Source organism: Pristis pectinata, chromosome 38 (assembly GCF_009764475.1).
Source record: "Pristis pectinata isolate sPriPec2 chromosome 38, sPriPec2.1.pri, whole genome shotgun sequence".
Taxonomy (NCBI): Eukaryota; Metazoa; Chordata; class Chondrichthyes; order Rhinopristiformes; family Pristidae; genus Pristis; species Pristis pectinata.
Window position 1 is genome coordinate 6,500,379 of NC_067441.1, and position 21,262 is coordinate 6,521,640.

Genomic DNA, 21,262 nt, shown 5'->3' on the forward strand with positions numbered 1-21,262 from the left:
AGGAGAATCACCAGGATGTTGCCTGGGATAGAGCACTTTAGTTATGAAAAGAGACTGTGTTTTCCCTGCAGCAGAGGAGGTTCAGAGGACATAACTGAGGCATACAAAATTATGAGGGGTAATAGATAGGGTAGACTGCAGGAGTCATTTCCCCTCATCAGAGGTGAACGAAACTAGAGGATATAGACTTAAGATCAGGGGTAAGAGATTTAGAGGGGATCAGAGGGGGGATCTATTCACCCAGAGAGTGGCGAGGACCTGGAATCCACTGCTGGAGAGGGTGGTGGAAGTGAGTCGCTGACAGCATTTAAGAGGTGTCTAGATGAGCACTTGAATCACCTAGGCATTGAAGGTTAAGGGCCAAGTGCTGGAATGGGGGATGAATACAGTGCCCACTGGTTGGCATGGACATAGTGGGCCGAATGGCCTGCTTCTGTGCTGTATGACTCCTATGACAGTCAGGCAGAGGTCAACCTCCAGCTAGTCAAAGCCTCGTTAGGCCACATCTCGAGTCCTGAAGTTTACAATATGCTAGCCCCAGAGACCCAGAAAGACACTCTGAGGATTTAATCAGAAGGGGAGGATACATAGGCCAGAGTTGAATGCCTTGGAATTTAGTACATTAAAGGGATTATTTGATTAAAGTTTTCCTGGTATTTAAGGGGAACTGACAGAGCAGATAGTGGGAAACCATTTCTGATCAAGGGCCATCAACCCTGATGACCATGTTTATTCTGCTTCTCTCTCCATAGATGCTGGTTGACCTGCTGAGTATTTTCAGATTTCCAGCATCAACAGTAACTATTTCCATTGAATATGAGGTCTGGGACCTGGAGACACAAGTCTAAATTTCAGCGGCAACTCTCACAGGCCCAAAATTAGAAAACACTTCCGTACATGTAGGATGGTACACGTTTTGTAGACACAAATTGATGTTTGATTAATTTTAATTTTAAATCTGAGTGATAGATTTCTGTTAACTTAAAGTATTAAGTGATATGGAACAATGGACGGTATAAGGAGTTAGGTAACAAATTAGCCATGAACTCAATGAACAGCTGAATAGGCTTGAGGAACCAAATGATTCTCCCATGTTTCTATGTTTCTAAGAGGCCAGAGTTAATAAGATAAGTAAATACATTTGATTATACAAGCAGTGAAAGCAGACAGCTTGTACACATTGCTGTACAGTTCTTTCAACAAATTGGGTATAACTCATCTCTGCCCAGATGCGTTCTCTATGAATACTAGATTTCTGATTTAAGGCTTCAATAAGACAGCAGAATCAGTGACCTTGGATTATTTCAGACACTAATTTGAAGAGCTATAAATTAATGGTGCAAAATAACTCAAACAAGAAACACAAAACGACAATAAAACAACCTTCAACTCAAAATGCAGCAGCCTCACACTCCCAGCTGCAACGGACCAGGATGATTTGACACCCATGTCTTATTCTACCTGCACACTTGGCACATCCCCCACTCCTGCAAACCTCATTGCCTTTCTCTCTTTCTCTAAGATACTCCTTAAAAGGTATCCAAAATAAGCTTTTGGTCACTTGACCTTATGTCCCTTGCGAAGTATTTTGAGGCATTTTACTTTGTTAAGGGCACTGTTTCTGTGAAAGTTACCAGTGTTAATGCCGTGAGACAACTGGACACTATGCAATTACATGGAGTTTTCACCAAGCTCAAAAGAGTAGAGTTGCTTAGGGGACACATGTAAAACAATAGTTTCAAAATGAGTGACCAGAAACAGAGCTGAGGGTAGTAACAGAAAACACAAGCCTATGACCAGTGTGGAAAAGCTGCAGTCCAGATGGCTAGGTTTCGTGCAAAGATTAAATTCATTAAAGATAACATTAACCAAGCAGTAATTTCATTAACAGTAACTGTATTAGTTTGATAACGGCAAACAATTATGCAACACCACTAACCTGTATTCTCAATTGATCAGGATTAGACTCATAGAGGTAGGGTTGATAAACCAGATAAATCAAGAGCTCTAGAAGTTCCTAAGTATATTATGCCGCATCCAGAGGTTAATTACATACATTCTAGCCTGGTCATTGCCTGTCTCTTTCCGTTTCCTGTCTGTTCTGAATGTTTCTACTTCTTGATGTGTCACATCAAGTGCCACAAGAGGGCAAGGCCTGATGAGAAAATGGCAAAGTGTCTTGGATACTTGGAAGGGGACAAATATAGGGAAAGAATAGCTGAGTGACAATAACTGAGTGCCCAGCCAATTAATGGTGATGGGCACCACAGGCAGAATGTCTTGCTCTGCACTGCATTATTCTGTGACTACATTACCATAAGACCATAAGATATAGGAGCAGAATTAGGCCATTCGGCTATCATGTCTGCTCCGCCATTCAATCATTGCTGATTTTTTAAAACCCATTGTCCTGCCTTCTCCCCATAACCCTTAAGCCTCTTACCAATCAAGAACCTATCAATCTCTGCCTTAAATACACACAGTGACTTGGCCTTCACAGCCCCGTGTAACAATGAATCCCACTGACTCACCACCCTCTGGCTGAAGAAAGTCCTTCTCACCTCAGTTTTAAAGAGATGTCCCTTTATTCTGAGGCTGTGCCCTTGGATCCTAGACTCTCCTACTAATGGAAATATCATCCCCACGTTCACTCTATCCAGGCCTTTCAGTGTCTGGTAGGTTTCAATGAGATCCTTCTGAACTGCATACAGGCCAGAGACATCAAACGCTCTTCATATGTTAAGCCTTTCATTCCTGGGATTATTCTTGTGAACCTCCTCTGGACCCTCTCCAGGGCCAGCACATCTTTCCTTAGATATGGGCCTCCAAATTGCTCACAATATTCTAAATAATTTATACAAAATTGCTGATATTCTTCCACTGGACACCCAATCAACTTGGAAATAAATGTAAATCTTTGGTAGAAAGAATTGAAAGTATTTTTTTAAATGGTGAGAAATTGAGAAGTGTTGTGTTCAGAGGAACCTGGGTGCCCATGTACACATATCACTGAAAGTTAACACCCAAGCATAGCAAGCAATTAGGACAGAAAATGATATGTCAGCCTTCATTGAAAGAGGATTTGAGTCTTGCTCCAATTACATAGGACCCTGGTGAGACCACATCTGGAATACTGTGTGCAGGTCTGGTCTCCTTACCTAAGAAAGGTTAGACGCAATGGAGAGAGTGCAGCAAAGGCTCATCAGATTGGTTCCCAGGATGCTAGGTCTGTCACATGAGGTGAGATTAAGAGAGTGCAGGTCTAGTCTGCTTAAGATTAGAATGTGATCTCATTAAGAAATACAAAATTCTTAAGGGTAGGTACAGAGTTAATGTCTCTCCTAGAACCTAGGGGTCACAGTCTCAAAATGGGGGTCAGCCATTCAGGACAGAGATGAGAAGAAATTTCTTCACACAGGAAGTGGTGAAATTTTGTGAACCGATAGATTTTTAGATGTTAAGGAGCCAAGAGACAAGAGGTTAGTGCAAGAAAGTGGCACTTAGGTGAAAGATCAGTCATAAGCATATTGAACGGTGGAGTAGGTACAAGGGCCTATGCTTGTTAGTATTTCTTTTGTTCTCATGTTCTCAAACCACTGCCACTAAAATTCCTGATAAAAACCTTGCAGAAAGATTTTGTTGCCATTCGGCACTGAATTAGTAGTATACAAGGAGGGTGAGGATGGGAAGCAAAAGTCATTGTTCAGTAGGTACCTAAATCTCACTTTGAGTGCAAAACAAAAAATAGTTCACACAAATCTACCACAAGTCCATTCACCATTGCCTTTAATCATCAGAGCACACCAGTTATCTTCTGGAATTAAACAAAAACTTGCGCACAGCTCTTTCCTCTTTGCTGATTCTTTATGAGTGTGAAACCCCAACTCACAATCACTACAAGTCAAGCCATTTCTGGTTAAAGGTAGCCTCCTTCCTCACCTAGGCCTTCTCACCCTTTCTCTGCTCCTGATGCGGCTCCACATATACTAGGGGCTTAAATCTTAGCAGGCTACTTAATCACACAGCTTTCCTAATTGAGGCTGCTCTTACCTTTGCTCCATCCAGGAGGAAATGATGGAAGCTTCTGTCCCTATCGCTGTGCCTGAAAACTTTAACCACACGTGTCACTCTGAGTAAAGCTTCAGTGCCCCCAATCTTTACAAATCCCTCTCTGACCTTTTCTATCCTCACCATCTTCTTTTGCCTTACACACCAACAGGAAAATTACAGCAGTTGGGCCAAGCAGTGTGTGTTGGTAAGTGGCCTGAATCTCGAGGGCCCATTCTGTTCCCATGACTGTTTCTCTCTCTTTCCTCAACCATCTATCCAAACCATACTTATATATTCGATCAAAGTTTTCATGATATTAAGGGGAAATGATAGGCAAGGTGGAGATAAACTATTTCTGTTGTTTGGGAATTCCAGGATTAGGGAGCAGAGTGCAAAACAGAGTCCAACCTTTCAGGAAACACTTCTACATAAGGAGGGTGGTTAAAATTGGAACTCTCTTCGGTAAACGTGAATCACGCTGTGTCAATTATTAATTTTAAACCTTTGATAAGATTTTATATAACTAAAGGTATTAAGAAATATGAGGGACCTGGAGTAACTGAAGAGGTTCAGAGCGGTAGATAACCTTCTCATGTTTATGTTCCTACATCACTGTTTCAATTACTAATTCACATCAGTGAAGTAGTGAGGCTACATTACTACTCACTACTTCACTAATGTAAAATAGTGAGGCTTCGTGGGTTTCACTTTGGAAGAAGTCGGGACTTCGGAGCAGGTAAGTTTTTTTTCATAGGGTTTTTATTATAAGGGTTAGATTTTATAAGGTTCCTTTTTAAGTTGTTTTATAAGTTTTTAGTCGGGAATAGTGGGGGCTGGACTGCTCAGGCGCATGACGTCGGCAGGTGAGGCGCGGGCAGTTTAAAAAGCAAACCGCCATATCCAGCGGGCAGCGGAGTGAGAGGGAGCAGAGTGGTTGGGCTTTGGCTTAAGGGGCTTAGGCGTAAAGGGGCAAGGCAGGTGAGTAGCTGGTAGGTAGGTAAAGGTAAGGTTTACCTGTTACCTGTTATAAATGTTTAAGTAGAAAAACGGGGAAAAAAGAATTAGTTCAGATGGAGGACATGGTGGTGTGCTGCAGCTGCTTGATGTGGGAGCTAGTGGACCTTGCTGCGGTCCACAATGGCCACATCTGCAGTAAGTGCTTGAGGCTGGAAGAACTTCGGCTCACAATTGATAAGCTGGAGTTGCAGCTTCAAATACTGTGCAGCATTAAGGAGGGGGAAGAGTTTTGTAGATACTGTACATAAGGAGACGGTCACCCCCCTTAGAGCAGGTACTACTGGAGTCCAGGAAGTAGATAGAAGGGTGACTGTCAGAAGAGGGAAAAGGAAAAAGAAAACAAATAGGCAGATAGAGCAGAGGACCCCGGAGGCTGTTCCCCTCAGTAACAGGTTTTCTGCTTTGGAGGCTGTTGAGGGAGATGACCTGCCGGGGCCTAGCAGCAGTAGCCAGGTCTATGGCACTGGGACTGGTCCTGATGCTTAGAAGGGAAGGGAGGAGAAGAGGAAGGCAGTAGTGATAGGGGACTTGATAGTCAGGGAAACAGATAGGAGGTTCTGTGGCAGTGAGCATGAATCCCGGATGGTATGTTGCCTCCCAGGTGCCAGGGTCCGGGATGTCACTGATCGGGTCCACAGGATTCTAGAGCGGGAGGGAGAACAGCCAGAAGTCGTGGATCCTGTTGGTACCAACAACATAGGTGGGAAGAGGGATGAGGTCCTGAAAAGTGAGTTTAGTGAGCTAGGCAGGAGAACAGGACCTCGAGGGTAGCAATCTCGGGACTGCTGCCAGTGCCACGCGATAGTGAAGGTAGGAATAGGAGGAGATGGCAAATAAATGCATGGCTGAGAAGTTGGTGCAGGAGGGAGGGTTTTAGATTTTTGGATCATTGGGATCTCTTCTGGGGAAGGTGGGACCTGTACAGAGAGGACAGGTTACACCCAAACCTGAGGGGGGCCAATATCCTTGCGGCCAGGTTTGCTAGGGTGGTTCAGGAGGGTTTAAACTAGATTGCGAGGGGGAAGGGAACCAGAGGAGTAGGTCAGAGGAAGAAGGGGATGGGAAAAAGTCAGATCTGACAGGTAGAGAGGCTTTGAGGAAGGAGGAGCAGAGTACAGGCTATAAAAGTAGTAAGGTGGATGGGCTAAAGTGCATTTACTTAATTGCGAGAAGCATCAGGAATAAGGGAGATGAACTGAGAGCTTGGATAAGTACATGGGACTATGATATTGTGGCTATTACAGAGACATGGCTGACATCAGGGCAGGTATAGATATTGAATATTCCTGGTTTTCAGTGTTTTAAAAGGGATAGGGAGGGGGGGTGAAGAGGAGGAGGGGTGGCGGTACTGGTCAGGGACACTGTTACAGCTGCAGAAAGGGTAGATGATGTAGAAGGATCCTCTCTAGAGTCAATATGGGTAGAAGTTAGGAACAAGAAAGGGGCAGTTACCCTCCTGGGAGTATTCTATAGGCCCCCTGGTAGCAGTAGGGATACGGAGGAGCAGATTGGGAGGCAGTTTTTGGAAAGATGCAAAAATAACATGGTTATTATAGTGGGAGACTTCAACTTTCCAAATATTGATTAGCACCTACTTAGTGCCAAGGGTTTAGATGGACGCAGTTTGTTAAGTGTGTCCAGGACGGATTCCTGACACAGTATTTTGACAGGCCGACTAGAGGGAATGCCATATTAGATCTAGTTTGAGGTAATGAACCGGGACAGGTGACAGATCTATCAATGGGTGAGCATTTGGGGGACAGTGACCATTGCTCTATAACCTTTAGAATTGTCATGGACATGGATAGGAGCAAAGAGGATGGGAAGATATTTAATTGGGAAAAGGCGAATTATGAGGCTATAAGGTGAGAACTTGGGATGTAAATTGGGATGACATTTTTGAAGGGAAATGTACTATGGAGATGTGGTCGATGTTCAGGGATCTTTTGCAGTATGTTAGGGACAAAGTTGTCCCGGTGAGGCAGAGAAGGAATGGCAGGGTGAAGGAACCGTGGGTGACGAGAGAGGTGGAACGACTAGTTAGGAAGAAGAAGGCAGCATACATAAGGTGTAAGCAGCAAGGATCGGATAGGGCTCGTGAGAAATATAGAGTAGCAAGGAAGGAACTTAAGAAAGGGCTGAGGAAAGCGAGAAGGGGACACGAAAAGGCTTTGGCGAGTAGGGTTAAGGAGAATCCCAAGGCTTTTTTCTCATACGTAAAGAGCAGAAGGATGGCTAGGGTAAAGGTAGGTCCAATTAAAGACGAAGGTGGGAGGATGTGCCTGGAAGCTGTGGAAGTGGGTGAGGTTCTCAATGAATACTTCTCTTCAGTATTCACCAAGGAGAGGGGTCTTGATGATGCTGACGACGATGCTTTATGATGTGTTGGTGAGGGTAATGTTCTAGAGTATGTAGATATTAAGAGAGAGGATGTGTTGGAGTTGTTAGAAAATATTAGGACAGATAAGTCCCTGGGGCCTGACAGAATATTCCCCAGGCTGCTTCGTGAGGTGAGGGAGGAGATTGCTGAACTGTTGGTTAGGATCTTTGAGTCCTCATTGTCCACGGGGATGGTACCGGAGGATTGGAGGGTGACGAATGTTGTCCCCTTCTTCAAAAAAGGTAGTAGAGATAGTCCAGGGAATTACAGGCCAGTGGGCCTTACGTCTGTGGTGGGTAAGCTGTTAGAAAGGATTCTAAGAGATAGGATCTATGAGCATTTAGAGAATCATGGACTGATTAGGGACAGCCAGTATGGCTTTATGAAGGAAAGATCTTGTCTCACAAGCCTGATAGGGTTCTTTGAGGAAGTGACCAGGAAGATTGATGAGGGTAGTGCAGTGGATGTGGTCTACATGGATTTTAGTAAGGCGTTTGACAAGGTTCCACATGGTAGGCTTTTTCAGAAGGTCAGAGACCAAGGGATCCAGGGAGGCTTGGCCGTGTGGGTTCAGAATTGGCTTGCCTGTAGAAAGCAGACGGTTGTGGTGGAGGGAGTGCATTCGGATTGGAGGGCTGTGACTAGTGGTGTCCCACAGGGATTGGTTCTGGGACCTCTACTTTTTGTGATATTTATTAACGACTTAGATGAGGGGGTGGAAGGTTGGGAAGTTTGCAGATGACACAATTGGTTGTGTTGTGGATAGTGTGGAGGGCTGTCGAAACTTGCAGAGGGATATTGATAGGATGCAGAGCTGGGCTGAGAAATGGAAGATGGAGTTCAATCTGGAGAAGTGTGAGGTGGTACACTTTGGAAGGACAAACTCCAAGGCGGAGTACAAGGTAAATGGCAGGATCCTGGGCAGTGTGGAGGAGCAGAGGGATCTGGGGCTTCATATCCACAGATCACTGAAAGTCGCCTCACAGGTAGATAGGGTAGTTAAGAAAGCTTATGGGATATTAGCTTCCATAAGTCGGAGGATCTTAAGAGCCACGAAGTGATGATGCAGCTTTACAAAACTCTGGTTAGACCACACTTGGAGTACTGTGTCCAGTTCTGGTCGCCTCATTATAGGAAGGACGTGGAGGCTTTGGAAAGGGTGCAGAGGAGATTTACCAGGATGCTGCCTGGATTAGATAGTATGGATTATGAGGAGAGACTAAAGGAGCTAGGGCTGTTCTCGTTGGAGAGAAGGAGGATGAGGGGAGACATGATAGAGGTATACAAGATATTGAGAGGAATAGATAGAGTGGACAGCCAGCGCCTCTTTCCCAGGGCACCAATGCTCAAAACAAGAGGACATGGCTTTAAGGTAATGGGTGGGAAGTTCAAGGGAGATGTCAGAGGGAGGTTTTTCACCCAGAGAGTGGTTGGTGCATGGAATGCGCTGCCTGGGGCGGTGGTGGAGGCTGATATATTGGACAAGTTCAAGAGATTGTTAGATAAGCATATGGAGGAATTTAAGATAGAGGGATATGTGGGAGGATGGGGTTAGATAGTCTTAGGTGTGGTTTGCAGGGCGGCACAACATGGTGGGCCAAAGGGCCTGTATTGCGCTGTACTGTTCTATGGTTTTATGGTTTATAAGTCACAAGCCCTCCCATTCTGCTGTGCAATAAAGGCTCCTACTCAGAGATTATTTTGGATTATTTCTTCCCCTCATCTCCCCAGGCAGCACATACAGAGCCTTTGCTTTGGTTTCCTTTTATAAACACATTGTGCGTAAATCAGGCTGGATGCAATATGCTTGGCCAACAGCAAGTGGTTAGAATAAACTCTGCTTATCTGTTTACTTTAGCGTGCTCCATCCTAGCCCTTCATAATTTTAAACAGCTTTATCATCCCATTAACTCCCTTTTTGTAATAAGAATAGTCCCAATTTTTCATGTCTATTTTTGTCTTTGTGTTTTCTTAAACCAGGCAGAATCCTCATGAATCTCACTCTCTACACTGATGCTGCGCTCTCTTTTACCCTGTTATCCTTCCCTATGTTTAAAACCCAGAAATGCAAACAGCATTCCAACTGAGGGCATACTAAGGCTTCACTGTAACATATTAATGTTTAGCTCCTGTAGTCCTTGAAATAAAATCCAATATCACACGTGCCTCGTCTCTTTTAAGACAGCCCTTTATTTAAAATATCCCACTTTGTACTCTTTCAACTTTGAAGGCAGAACTTCAAGCCCAATATACCCAGCTCAGCACTGACCACCCTTGTCTCTATATCCCAAAGTCTCAATGCCCTGACCACACTCCTTTAACTGCAAAGAGTCTACAGGGCAGAAACAGACCACTCAGCTCAAATGGTCCAAGACCTTTTGATACTCCGCTCTGGTCTCTTCCCTGTTTATTACACCTCACACTTCTCCAACTAACTACTGCTGAAGTGCTCCAACAGCTAAGCCATTTCTCCTGCTGACTGGGAGTTCAAATACAGCATAACCCTGATACACACAAGACAAAACTGTGAACTGTTTTTACCAGGATCTTTGCAAATTCTAAGATTGAGACCTCTTTGTATCCCAGTCATTGAAACATGACATTAGTCAGTGAATTAGGAACAACAGTGAATAGTTCTTGGAAATGCTACATGAGATTTAGCGGATTGAGTGCATTACGAGTTAAGTAGTGGAGAATTAAGGAGCATTGTATGGTGAGAACAGGATTTAGCATTTAATTGTTGTGCTTTGGTCTAAAATTCTATACTAAGCAAGTGAATGGGCAACATTTGTCATAATTGAGGGATTATAGGATTGGATAGGAATTTGAGACATTCTCTAAGCAGCAATCCGTTAGATAGTGTTACTTTCCTGCTGCACTGTTCTCCAGTAAATATCATGACATTGTAAAAAATTATTGCCCCTGATTAACAATTGCCCAGTGTGCCAGAAGCATCACTCACACCCCAAACTCTGTGGAGTATTGGTGGAAAATTCTCCATGTGCTCTCCGCACTTGCTCTGCATAGACCTTGACAGGGAACTCAACTTTCATTTCCCAAAGACCCGAAGGACAGCCATGCTCCTCTCCAAAGGTCGCATAGTGAATAGCACACTTGCTTGCCCTTCAGTCAGCAGATTGTGGTGTTGAGTCCCACTACTGAGACTCGAGAACTTAATCTAAGCAATGAAGGAGTGCTGCACTATTGGAAGTGCTACCTTCTAGATGAGACATTAAACCAAAGGCCTTTTTCTTCCCTTGGAAGTGGATCTGGTGATAAAAGATCCCATGATGCTACTTTATTGAAGCTCTGTGGCCATTATTTAACCCTTGACCAACATCACTGAAACAGGTTATCTGGCATCATCTGTAAATTGTCACGTTTTTCACATTGAAATACTGACTACATTTCAAAAAGTACACAGCACCTTTGGATGTGCTGATGTTGTGAAAGGACTATAGAAATGAAAGACTCATTTTCTCCCATCCATTGGATTAGGGCAGACAAAGACTTATTGCTTTCCTATTGCCTAACTTTTAGGATGCAGATCTGCGGGTGCTGACTTCTTTTCTGATAATTTAGCCAAGGAGGCTATCCAAAGCCCCTCAGCTTTAGGTGAAACTAATGCACATGCAGTAAGTGCCATCAAAAGCAGAATCCCAGGTTAAATTGATTCCCGTTTAGCCCTGAGAAACTTCACTGTAGTTGTTTGACTATGAAGCCCAGATAAATTCATGTAAGACCAAAGATCAAAACCATGTCTCTCTGTGCCCCATTTTCCATTATCTGGACTGCCATAGCTCCCACCAAATATGTGACTGCCTCCTTGGATCGTATACTGTCACCTCAATATCGGAGTGCAATAGCCCATGTGAAATATGGTTCACGAGTTAACAACAAACTGCAAAGAGGATCACAAAGAGGCTCTAAATTCTGCACATGCTACATTCCCTTCTGGTTACTGCTGCTGGTGACAGGCACTGTGCAGCAGGTAAATGAACTGGAGTTTACTGCCTCCCATAAATGTCTGGCATGCATGAAAGGGGAAAATGAGACTCATTTATGTTCATTTTCCAAAATGTTTTTAAAGCCTGTACATTCGACAACTCAGCCAACACCTAGTGCATTCACCCAAGCAAATAACTTCTGACCTTTGTGAGTGGAGACCGCATCCACACAAATACAAATGTCTAGGCAATGTTAGAACATAAGAGGCTGCTAAACCCAAAAAAGAAATATTGGATCACCATATCAAGTTTGTTTTGGGCTTTGTCACCACTGCTATCTGTTATCAATAGCCCCAAATGTCTCTCTCCTTTCAGAGTGAAAATTCAACCACCTTCCCAATTGTGAACGATATCCAACAACCCTCTCAGCCAGTCAGATAGTTAGCATGGACAGAACTGGGAAGAAATGCTGTAAAGAGGGGGCAGGTAGTTAGCAGTTATAGTTGAATATCAGGTGGTTGTTTCACTTGTGAATTTGCACAGAATGGTTAGCCTGGTAAATGGGTCATTCTCCCAACTGATCCACAATGATGTTTCTGCTCTACCTGGGCTCTCCTCTCACTCCTCTTCATTTCACTCTTTCAGTATATCCTTCCATACCTTTCATTTCCATTCACCTCAACCGCTCCTTATCGGAGCCAGTTCCACATCCTCCCAACTTTCTCCTGTATTCCCCATTGGATTGATTAGAGACAATCGTATATTTATGGCTCCTACTTTTGGATTCCTCCAAAGTTGAAATTTTATAGAACAAATTTTCTCTTCATCTACCCTATCAAACACCTTTATGATCTAAAGCACCACTTTCACATCACCCCTTGTCCTTTACTGAAGTAAGGAATTCAAATTTAAAGCTGTAGTCTAAACTCCTGGCTGTTATGATTTAGGGTGAGGGGTTTCAAACCACTCTCATCTCAATTAGGCCAATAAGTAACATGAAGAATCTGATGGGACAACACAGATGTATTTGAGTGACATAATGACGTAATTCATAGACAGCCACCTAAACAAACACACAAGCACTTGTGGTCAATCGTGGATTATTGCAACTGTTTTCATCTCAGTTGCACATGAGCTAGGGATAGATATTTTTAAACAACCAGTAATTATGCTAATAGCACTCAGTCACTAGCATGAAAGCCACTTTGTGTTGAAGGGGCTTCCAGTTCTTCTGTCCCCACAAAACTTCAACATTCACAAAACTATGTCTTCAGTGAAAGAGTGAGATGATAGGTTAAAAAAACAGCAAAGTGATCATGCCAGGCTTAAAAAAACATTGCATAATGTAGTCAAGTTAGAAGCGGCTGTGAGAAACCACAAACTGCGACTTGTTAATCTTTTGAATTATATATTTTATGTTTAAGACTTTATGACTCTGCTAAGATCTCCAATATGACTATGTCCCTTTATTCAGAGCCTTTGGTGACTGACATAATCCAAGGGGTATCTACAAGTTTGCATCACCCAATATATTCATTCAGAATCACCTTCTGGAAAGTGTTGGTACATCAGTGATTTATTATGGATAAACTAGTGAGTTATATTAAGGAACCAGTTATTCAGAACTAAAGTACGTGAGCTCAAGTCACAACAGCAGCTTGAAATCTGAATTTAAGTTCAAAAAGTAACCATGAAGCTACTGAATTGTGATGAAAAACCAGCCAGATCACTAATATTGGGGAGAAAAGCTGTCTGCTATACTGAGTCTGAGCCTTTATATGTCTCCAATGTGGTTAACTCCTCTGGAATGACCTAACAGGCTTCCTGTGACACTAAATTATTTCCTTTGGTGGGGAGATCCACTACAATAGGTACACAGCAACAGTGATCAAGCTACAACAGTCAGCGATATCCTACTGTGAACCAGAAAACACTTTCTGTATTTCACCCACCCTTCCTCCAATGCTGTTATTAACAATGACAGCCAGTGCCTCATCCATCAAAGCAAGGGAAAATGTACCTGACATTCCACACAGGTTTGAATTGGAGCCAGGGAAAACATCCCTCCAGAGTAGCTGTGGTTTACACCAACACCTGCCTGCTGAGATAGTGAAAAGGTTTCCACTTATGCAAAGCCTTTCACAATCTCAGGTCGTACCAGAGCTATAAAGTACAATCAATGTACTTCTGGTGTGTGGTCACTGTCACTGTTGTAATGCAGAACACATGGTAGCCAATTTGCCCATCGCAAGCTCCCAAAAACAGCAAAGCATTAATCTGCTTTTAGTGGCATTCATTGAGTGACGTTTTGGCTGAAGCTCAGAATTCCCCTGCTCTTTTAAACAGAGCTTCACAAGCTACACAAGGCCTTGGTTTAACATCTTTCCAAAAGATGATATCTTCAACAATGCAACACTTCCTCAGTAATGACGCTTGTGCACACACAAAAGTCCTGGTATGGGACTTGAATCCAGAAGTGTTGGGGGGGGGGCGCGGGGGTGAGGGGGGTGGTGGCAAGAGGGCTGACTGAGCTACACTAATAGTGATATCTCAGTGGGCTTAGGTTTGGAGCCAAATGGTACATTTTTCATCCACCCTACCACCTTTCTTCCAGAGGATGGTGAACTTTGACCCAAGATTGTTATGCATCTTACCCATAGTTTGATGTTGGGTTCACATGGTAGAAGAAAGGGTCGTTTTTGCAGCTGTGTCCCTGTGGACTGAAGGGTTCTCCAAAAGAGGCATGTCGCTGCAGCCTTGTGTCGTATTCTTTGCGACTGCTGTGTTTGCTCAGCACACTGTATGCTTCATTCAGCCTTACAAACTGGGTGTGCAGGTTGGGGTTGGACAGGTCGATGTCCGGATGGAGCTGTAGAGGAAGATATTTCACACAATTAATTCAACATGGTTACATTTGGACCAGGAAGTCCAAAAGCAAAATACTGCAGATGCTGGAAATCTGAAATAAAAAATAGAAGATGCTGGATATACTCGGTAGATCAGACAGCATCTGAGAGAGAGAAATATTTCATATTAATTACCTTTTATCAGAGCAAATGGGACTGTTTGACATCCAACCACATCAAGAGATTATTAGGACAAATGACCAAAAGCATGGTCAAAGGTGTAAGCTTTGCTCCAGATTACAGTTTTTTATGTTGACAACATTTCCTGTTCTGTGTAGGGAAGAGATTAGGACAGAGGCAAAGTTTCCAGAAAGAGAGCTGAGGCACTTGAAGGCATGGCTGTTAATGGCAGGCTAAGAAAAATCAGGAGGCCAAACTTGGAGAACCACCAATATCTTGGAGGTTTGTAGACTGGAAGAGGTTATAAAGATAAGGAGGATGAGACAATGGTAAGAGTAGGAAATTTGTTGTGTTGAATATGGTAAAAATAAAGCACAGGCTGGTAGTGTCTAGAACAGGGTGTGGCATAAACCTGCAAATAAAGTCTCTACAAATTAAAATTCCTTTTATTTTTACACACAGTAGGAGCCTTCACACAATGACTGACATAAAATTAAATCCAAAAAACCTATCAGTCACTTCACTGCAGCGCATAAACATTATGTTCAACACTTAACATGTCAAAACAATGGAAATGCTTCTTTCCCATTTGGACACACCAGCTGCAAAAATTTCCTAAAATGCAGAAGGTGATTTGTGCCTCACAGACTCTGAGAGAATCCCCTCGGGATTGAAAGTAAACTACACCAGAGCCAAATTCCAGTTAATGTTCCAGCACACAAGAGTACAGCGAGAGGCCAGTGCTGTTCCTACCAATGCTCTGAAACAACCAGATCTTATTTTGAAGGGTTCAACGGTGGATCTGGATTGTGAAAGTAGGGAATAAGTTCGGCCACCAATAATAATCTACTTAACACCCACTCCAAATGCTTTGCATCCTCATTGCATTAGCAACATCTGCCAGCAAAACATTAATACTGAGCCAAAGGGTTCCAAAACCAGAGGTCATGAATTCAAGAGTCATTTATTCAATCCAAAAGCACGTCAAATGTCCATAAGAGAGTGCTGCTGCTGCTGGTCTGTGACCTGTCTGATGATGGCGTCCCATGACAGACTGCTCCACTGTTCCTAACAATAATTCCTTGGGATGATCCTTTCATGCCTCTTGTCTGATGTCCCACACAAGTCTCATCGGAGTGGCTGATAGCATTTGGCACATGATTACTGCCCATTCCTAGACACCTTTGGGATTTCCTCTTCAACCCATGATGTTAGGTTGGGAGTTCCAGAATTTTGACCCTGCATCTATGAAGGAGTTTTCTTCTTCTTAGGCAATCCCTGAGGATTAAGGATGACTTGCTTTTACTCCAGTTTTGTGGGTTCTTCCAGGACTAGACTAATGAGGCCAATGTGGGAACCACAGGTTCTACCAGACGGAGCAAGAAGTGCCTGATGGGTCAAGTGGGCAGATAGTGTTGCATATTTGCCGTCTGTGTGCTCCTACTGCATGGACTTGAGGTTCTCAAGACCATCTCAAATTCTCCTACACCACTGAGTGGTCAAGGGCCAGGGGTTCCCAAAAATCAGTGAGGACCCTGCATTCTTTCCAAGTAGGCTTTGAGCATATACTTGAATCTTTGCCTCTGTCCCAATCTCTTCCCTACACAGAACTTGAAATAGTGTTGACACAAGAGACAGCAGATACAGTAACCTGGAGCAAAAAACAAACTGCTGGGGGAACTCAGCGGGTTGAGTAGCCGAACTAGAAGTATTGACATTTCAGGTCGAGATCCTGCATCAGTCCTTTCCTTCTACAGATGCTGCTTAACCCACTGAGGTCCTCCAGCAGTTTGTTTTTGTACTTAAAACAGTGCACCTGTTTCGGGAGTCTAGTGTTGGGCATGTGAATGATAATGGCCTGCCCAATGGAGCATATGCTCCATTGCTAGGCATGATTGCCAGGGAGAGGACACTGACATTGGTTCGCTTGTCCTTCCAATGAAGGATTTGCTGAATCAGCAATGGAGTTATTTTTCTATTTTTTTAAAAGTATCTGCTGTAGATGGTAGTGGTTTCAGAAGCATTTGGAGGGCAGGGATCACTGCTGCCCAGTAGGCCATGAGCTTTGCACAAGGTCATGATCTTCAAACACCCATCAATGTCTGTCTTTATTTGAGGGATGGGTCCCAAGATATGAGAAGTGATCCAGCTTTTCCAGAGCTTCATGATGAAACGTTGTTATCAATTTATTTATTTATATGAAAGAGTAGCTGATTAATATCCTTCGAGCCATTACTGGTTGTGGTTTCAGGAGGCTCTGTCTAAGAAACTGGTGAGTTGCTGTGGACGATACACGCTGAAGCCATGGTGTGCCAGTGATGGGGAGAGCTGATGTTTGAGCCAATCAGGTGGAATACTTTTCACATTCATGTCCCTACAGGTTTATGATGCCACTGGTTACACTGCAGAATGCCGTGGACGGAAACCAATGTGCTGCTCTATACAGCAAAGATACAAAATGATTCAGTGCAGTTGTGTTTCTCCAGTTGAGTATGACAGAGTGACAAATGGGGCAATAATAATAACTTTTAAAAATTCTTATGTGAAGAGGAAGTAATGCTGCAGAATAGTAGTCAGTCTTAGAGAAGGTACAATGGATTTACGTAGTTCAGCCCCATAAAAAAGGTGGCCTTTCAAGGGTGATAAGGGATAGGGGAATGAATGCTACCCTTGCCAGTGAGCTTACCTTACTTAAGTAAATAATTAAAATAAAAATCTATGATAGTCTTTCTCTTCCACACAAGAACATAACCTACTCTCACATGATCGCCTTATCCTATATCCACCAAATTCCATCTGACAAATGACCAGAAGGCTTCCCAGAAGATGTTCTGGTGTGACCAATACAGTGACCATTGGGTGTCTCGGAGCAAGTGGCAACCTAATCAATGGATGCCGTTGACATAATTAATGGTGGGAGAGGAGCATTGGCAGCTCCTAACCTTGCTCTGAACCCACAGATTACTCTGCTGCCTTGCAATCACTCCAGGATATCTTTTCGTTTCTCATGGCACTCATGCATACACAGGCCATTGAGCAAATTATTGTTATTCAGCATCTGCCATTTGCGTAATTTATTCAGGTGCAGGAGCTGGGACCAATTTCCCTGTGCCTTGAACAGGGCTAGTTAATGATCCAATCAAGTATATTTAACAATGTGCTGGGTATTAATCTAAACACACATCTCTGTGACATAATCAAAGACAGAATCTGATTTCACTGTTTGGGTGGATCAAAAAGTGCTGATAAAACATATTATGAAATATTCATTTCAAAGTCACAGGCAGGCAACAAAAGAGACTCCATTGCATACATGCATTTGGGGGAATCTCACAAGTACATGGGGAAGAATGAAATGGAAAGATAGTCTTGTGGGGTAAGATGAAGAAAGGTGGGTGGAGGCTTGTAAGGAGCAAACCCACACACAGGGGAATAATTTTCCACTGCAGATTTCTATATAATAGTTATAACCTCAACTGACTGTGACAACAGTTCCATTAACTTCCCAAGTCACCACCAGACACAGTGTCTTCCTGATACACACTAAACTAATTAAGCTAAGGCTGGATGTACTTTGCTGCCTTGAGGGTCCCCATTTGTTTAATATGAGAAAACAAATATATTCATTCACACAGAGGCAACAGGCGGTTATCTCCTGGAATAGTTTCAATCGCCCAAGGGATTTGAAGCGAATTCCGAAGATTTTTAATTCCCTCTACCATCCCCCTACAAATTGGCCATTGTTTTTTTTAATCTGTTTTTCGGGTGGGGTAGAGTGTGGACATTGTGATAACAACTTCTATTTGTAAAGCACATTTAATATAGCATAAGTCACAAACTGGTTCACAGGAGAATTACTAAACAAAATATGACACAAAACCAGGTAAGGAGATAACAGAGAAAATGACCAAGAGCTTGGCCAAAGAGAAATGTTTCAAGGACCATCTCAGAGAAAAGACACAGCGCAGTTTAGCGAAGGAATTCCAGAATTTACCTCACAAGAATTCCAGAGTTGGTACAGCCTGAGTCTGTGCAGTTGAAGACGCTGCTGCCATTGACAGAGCTACTCAAGCTAGAGATGAGCAATAGGCCAGAATTGGAGAAGCACAGACAGCTCGGGGCTGGTTACAAGGATAGGGAGGGGAGAGGCCTCAGATGGAGTTGAAAACTTGCAAGAGAACTTTATAATTGGGATGTTGAAGAGTTAGGAGCCAGTGGAGGCCAGCAAGCAGAGGGGCTGAATGGACTGCTGCAAGTAAAAACACGAGTAGCACAGTGTTCAATGACCATAGGTTTACAGAGGTAGGCTGATCGGAGCAACTTGGAATAGTAATTTACAGAGGTAATCAAGGCATTACGATTGTGTGAAAAAACACAGTGATGGTGGAGGAACTCAGCAGACCAGGCAGCATCCGTGGAGAAAAGCAGGCTGTCAACGTTTCGGGTCAGAACCCTTCTTCAGGACTGAGAAGGGTCCTGACCCAAAACGTTGACCGCCTGCTTTTCTCCATGGATGCTGAGTTCCTCCAGCATCATAGTGTTTTTTCATCTAGATTCCAGCATCTGCAGTCCTTTGTTTCCCTAGTCATTGCGATTGTGTGAGATGGGCAGGGTGGACCACAGGAGCTATCTTGTCTGTTGTTGTTTTTATGTTCCTGAACAGTAGAGGCAATTACCAAACATCGTCAAAAATAGACTAACTAATAAACAAGTGGGATTTAAAGTGGGACAGAGTCAACTTGACCTAATCAGTCCATTCATCCACTTTGTAATCATTTAAATCAAAACTTACTTGCTGTGCACTTCAGAAAGATAATGATAATTGCTAATTCTGAACATTCCTGTGGAGAATTTTTAATGCGGTCTCTGTTCCCCTCCCCCACCCCCCGCTCTCCAGCTCATCGAACATCAATCATCAATGGAGTGCGTGGCTTCTTCCTTGGCCATCCACTGTCCATCCAAGTCTAATATCTGGCCAGCTAACACAATCTCTCTGTGGGCACTAGCTCCCTCTGGAGGTAGGGCAAGATCAAGAACAAAAGAGAAAGAGAACTAAGTCACATGTATCTATGAACCACTTCACAAACTCTCCACACAGAGGGCAAAATGACTGCGATTGTCCTTGACATCACTTGTCTGGATGAGTGCTGCTTCACCAACACTCAAGGAGCTCAACACCACCCAGCACAAAGCAGCCCACTTGATTAGCTCCCCATTCATGACCTAAACAGTTATTCCCTCAACCAAAGGCACACCGTGGCTGCCAAATACAAATTTTGCTGTTCTATCAATGCAGCTGGGTCCAAATCATGGAACTGTGCACCCAACAGCACATTGGGAGTACCTTCACTGCAGCAGGTCAAGAAAGTGGTTCGTCACCATTTCAATAGGCAATTAAGGATGAGCAATAAATATTGGCCCACATCCTGTAAAGAATAAAACAAAACTCAGCTGCGTCCCACCACACAATCCTCTCCATCGTACTGGCCCGCTCTTCCTGCCACTGTCAATCATGACTCAATGGGTAGCGCTCTTGCTTCTGAATCAGAAGATTCTGGGTTTACATCCTACACCAGACCTGGAATACTAAAATCTAGGCTGTGCAATGTGCAATGCTGATGGATTCCTGGGATGTTGGAGGTGCCATCATTCATAAAAGGTAAACTGAGACCCCATCTGCCCTCTCAGGAAGGAACAGGATATTTAAGATTTCATGGCTAATATTTCTAAGAGCTACCCTGATACATTGCTGAGTATTCGTCAACCAACTTCATGGAATAGATGCTCTGGTCATTAGCATTGGTGGGTGCTTGTGGCACAGCAACTGGCTATCGATATTGCAACAGTGCCTAGATTTAATGAAAGAAATGCACATTTTTCTTTTTTCACTTCACCCCACCACTACACCATACCAATTTCAAATAACAACCCAACCTATACGCAAACGTGTAACAAAATCAGGGTCACACAAATACAAATGTGGAATCTGAGGTTCATAAGGCATCAAGGGTGCTCAGAGATTCATTGCAGAAATTCTACAGTATGGGGCAACCTATTGGAACACACGATTTAAAGCTCAGGGCAATTCAGGTGAAACATTTTCAAGTACTTTAATGCTTAACAAGTATTTTTATAGAAAAACAGAAAATATCACAATAAATAAGCTGACAGGGACTCCTTGAGCTTGGCCTTACACTAAGGTCTGGAGTTGTTCTACTACATGTGCCAGGCTTGATGGACGGAGGAACTACACGAAGATTTTTGCAAGCTCTGTCCGAAGCTAAAGCAAACCACGCCACTGAGACTTTCATTGTTTACTTCAACAATATCACCCAACTCAGATTTCTAAATTGTGCCCTTTTTTGGGATACATTTGAACCTGCACAGCCCTGCACTGTCCTAGGTCCATACTCCCACCAGGCGATAGGGCATGTAGACCCAGTCAAGAAATGCCATTTGGATCTTAAACAGACTGCTACAACTTGGTTTCCAAAACAAAAGTTCTCTTGTCAAACAAACCTCAAATTCAAAGGCTGCATTTCCATTCCACTATGATAAATGCCTTTCACTTCAAAGGTACTTTGGAGGCTTTGGGATATCCCAAGTTGTGAAAGGCACCACAAAAGAGCAAGCTTGTGCTTTCACAGCTGCCCTGTGATGTCAGTCAAGAGAGAGGGAGAGAAAGAAAGAGAGCTATTGCACATTCAGCCATAGACCATTATATATTAAGAATGGTTGACCAGTGAGGTATTAACAGTGGTGTGACTTCCTGCGTTATTAGTTTTCACTTGTTCCTTTATTGCACTTAAGAAATCTTGTTTATAGCTTAAGGCATGCTCTAA

The 21,262-nt window shown here is 43.3% G+C and overlaps 1 protein-coding gene across 1 annotated transcript in view; it reads right to left on the minus strand.

The window, feature by feature from the left end:
* dnajc4 (DnaJ (Hsp40) homolog, subfamily C, member 4) overlaps positions 1 to 21,262 on the minus strand; it is a 117,613-nt gene that overhangs the window by 61,873 nt on the left and 34,478 nt on the right. The window contains exon 4 of the mRNA XM_052045290.1: positions 14,049 to 14,263. Within this exon, the coding sequence (XP_051901250.1) occupies positions 14,049 to 14,263 (215 nt within the window). The remainder of the gene's footprint in view (positions 1 to 14,048; positions 14,264 to 21,262) is intronic.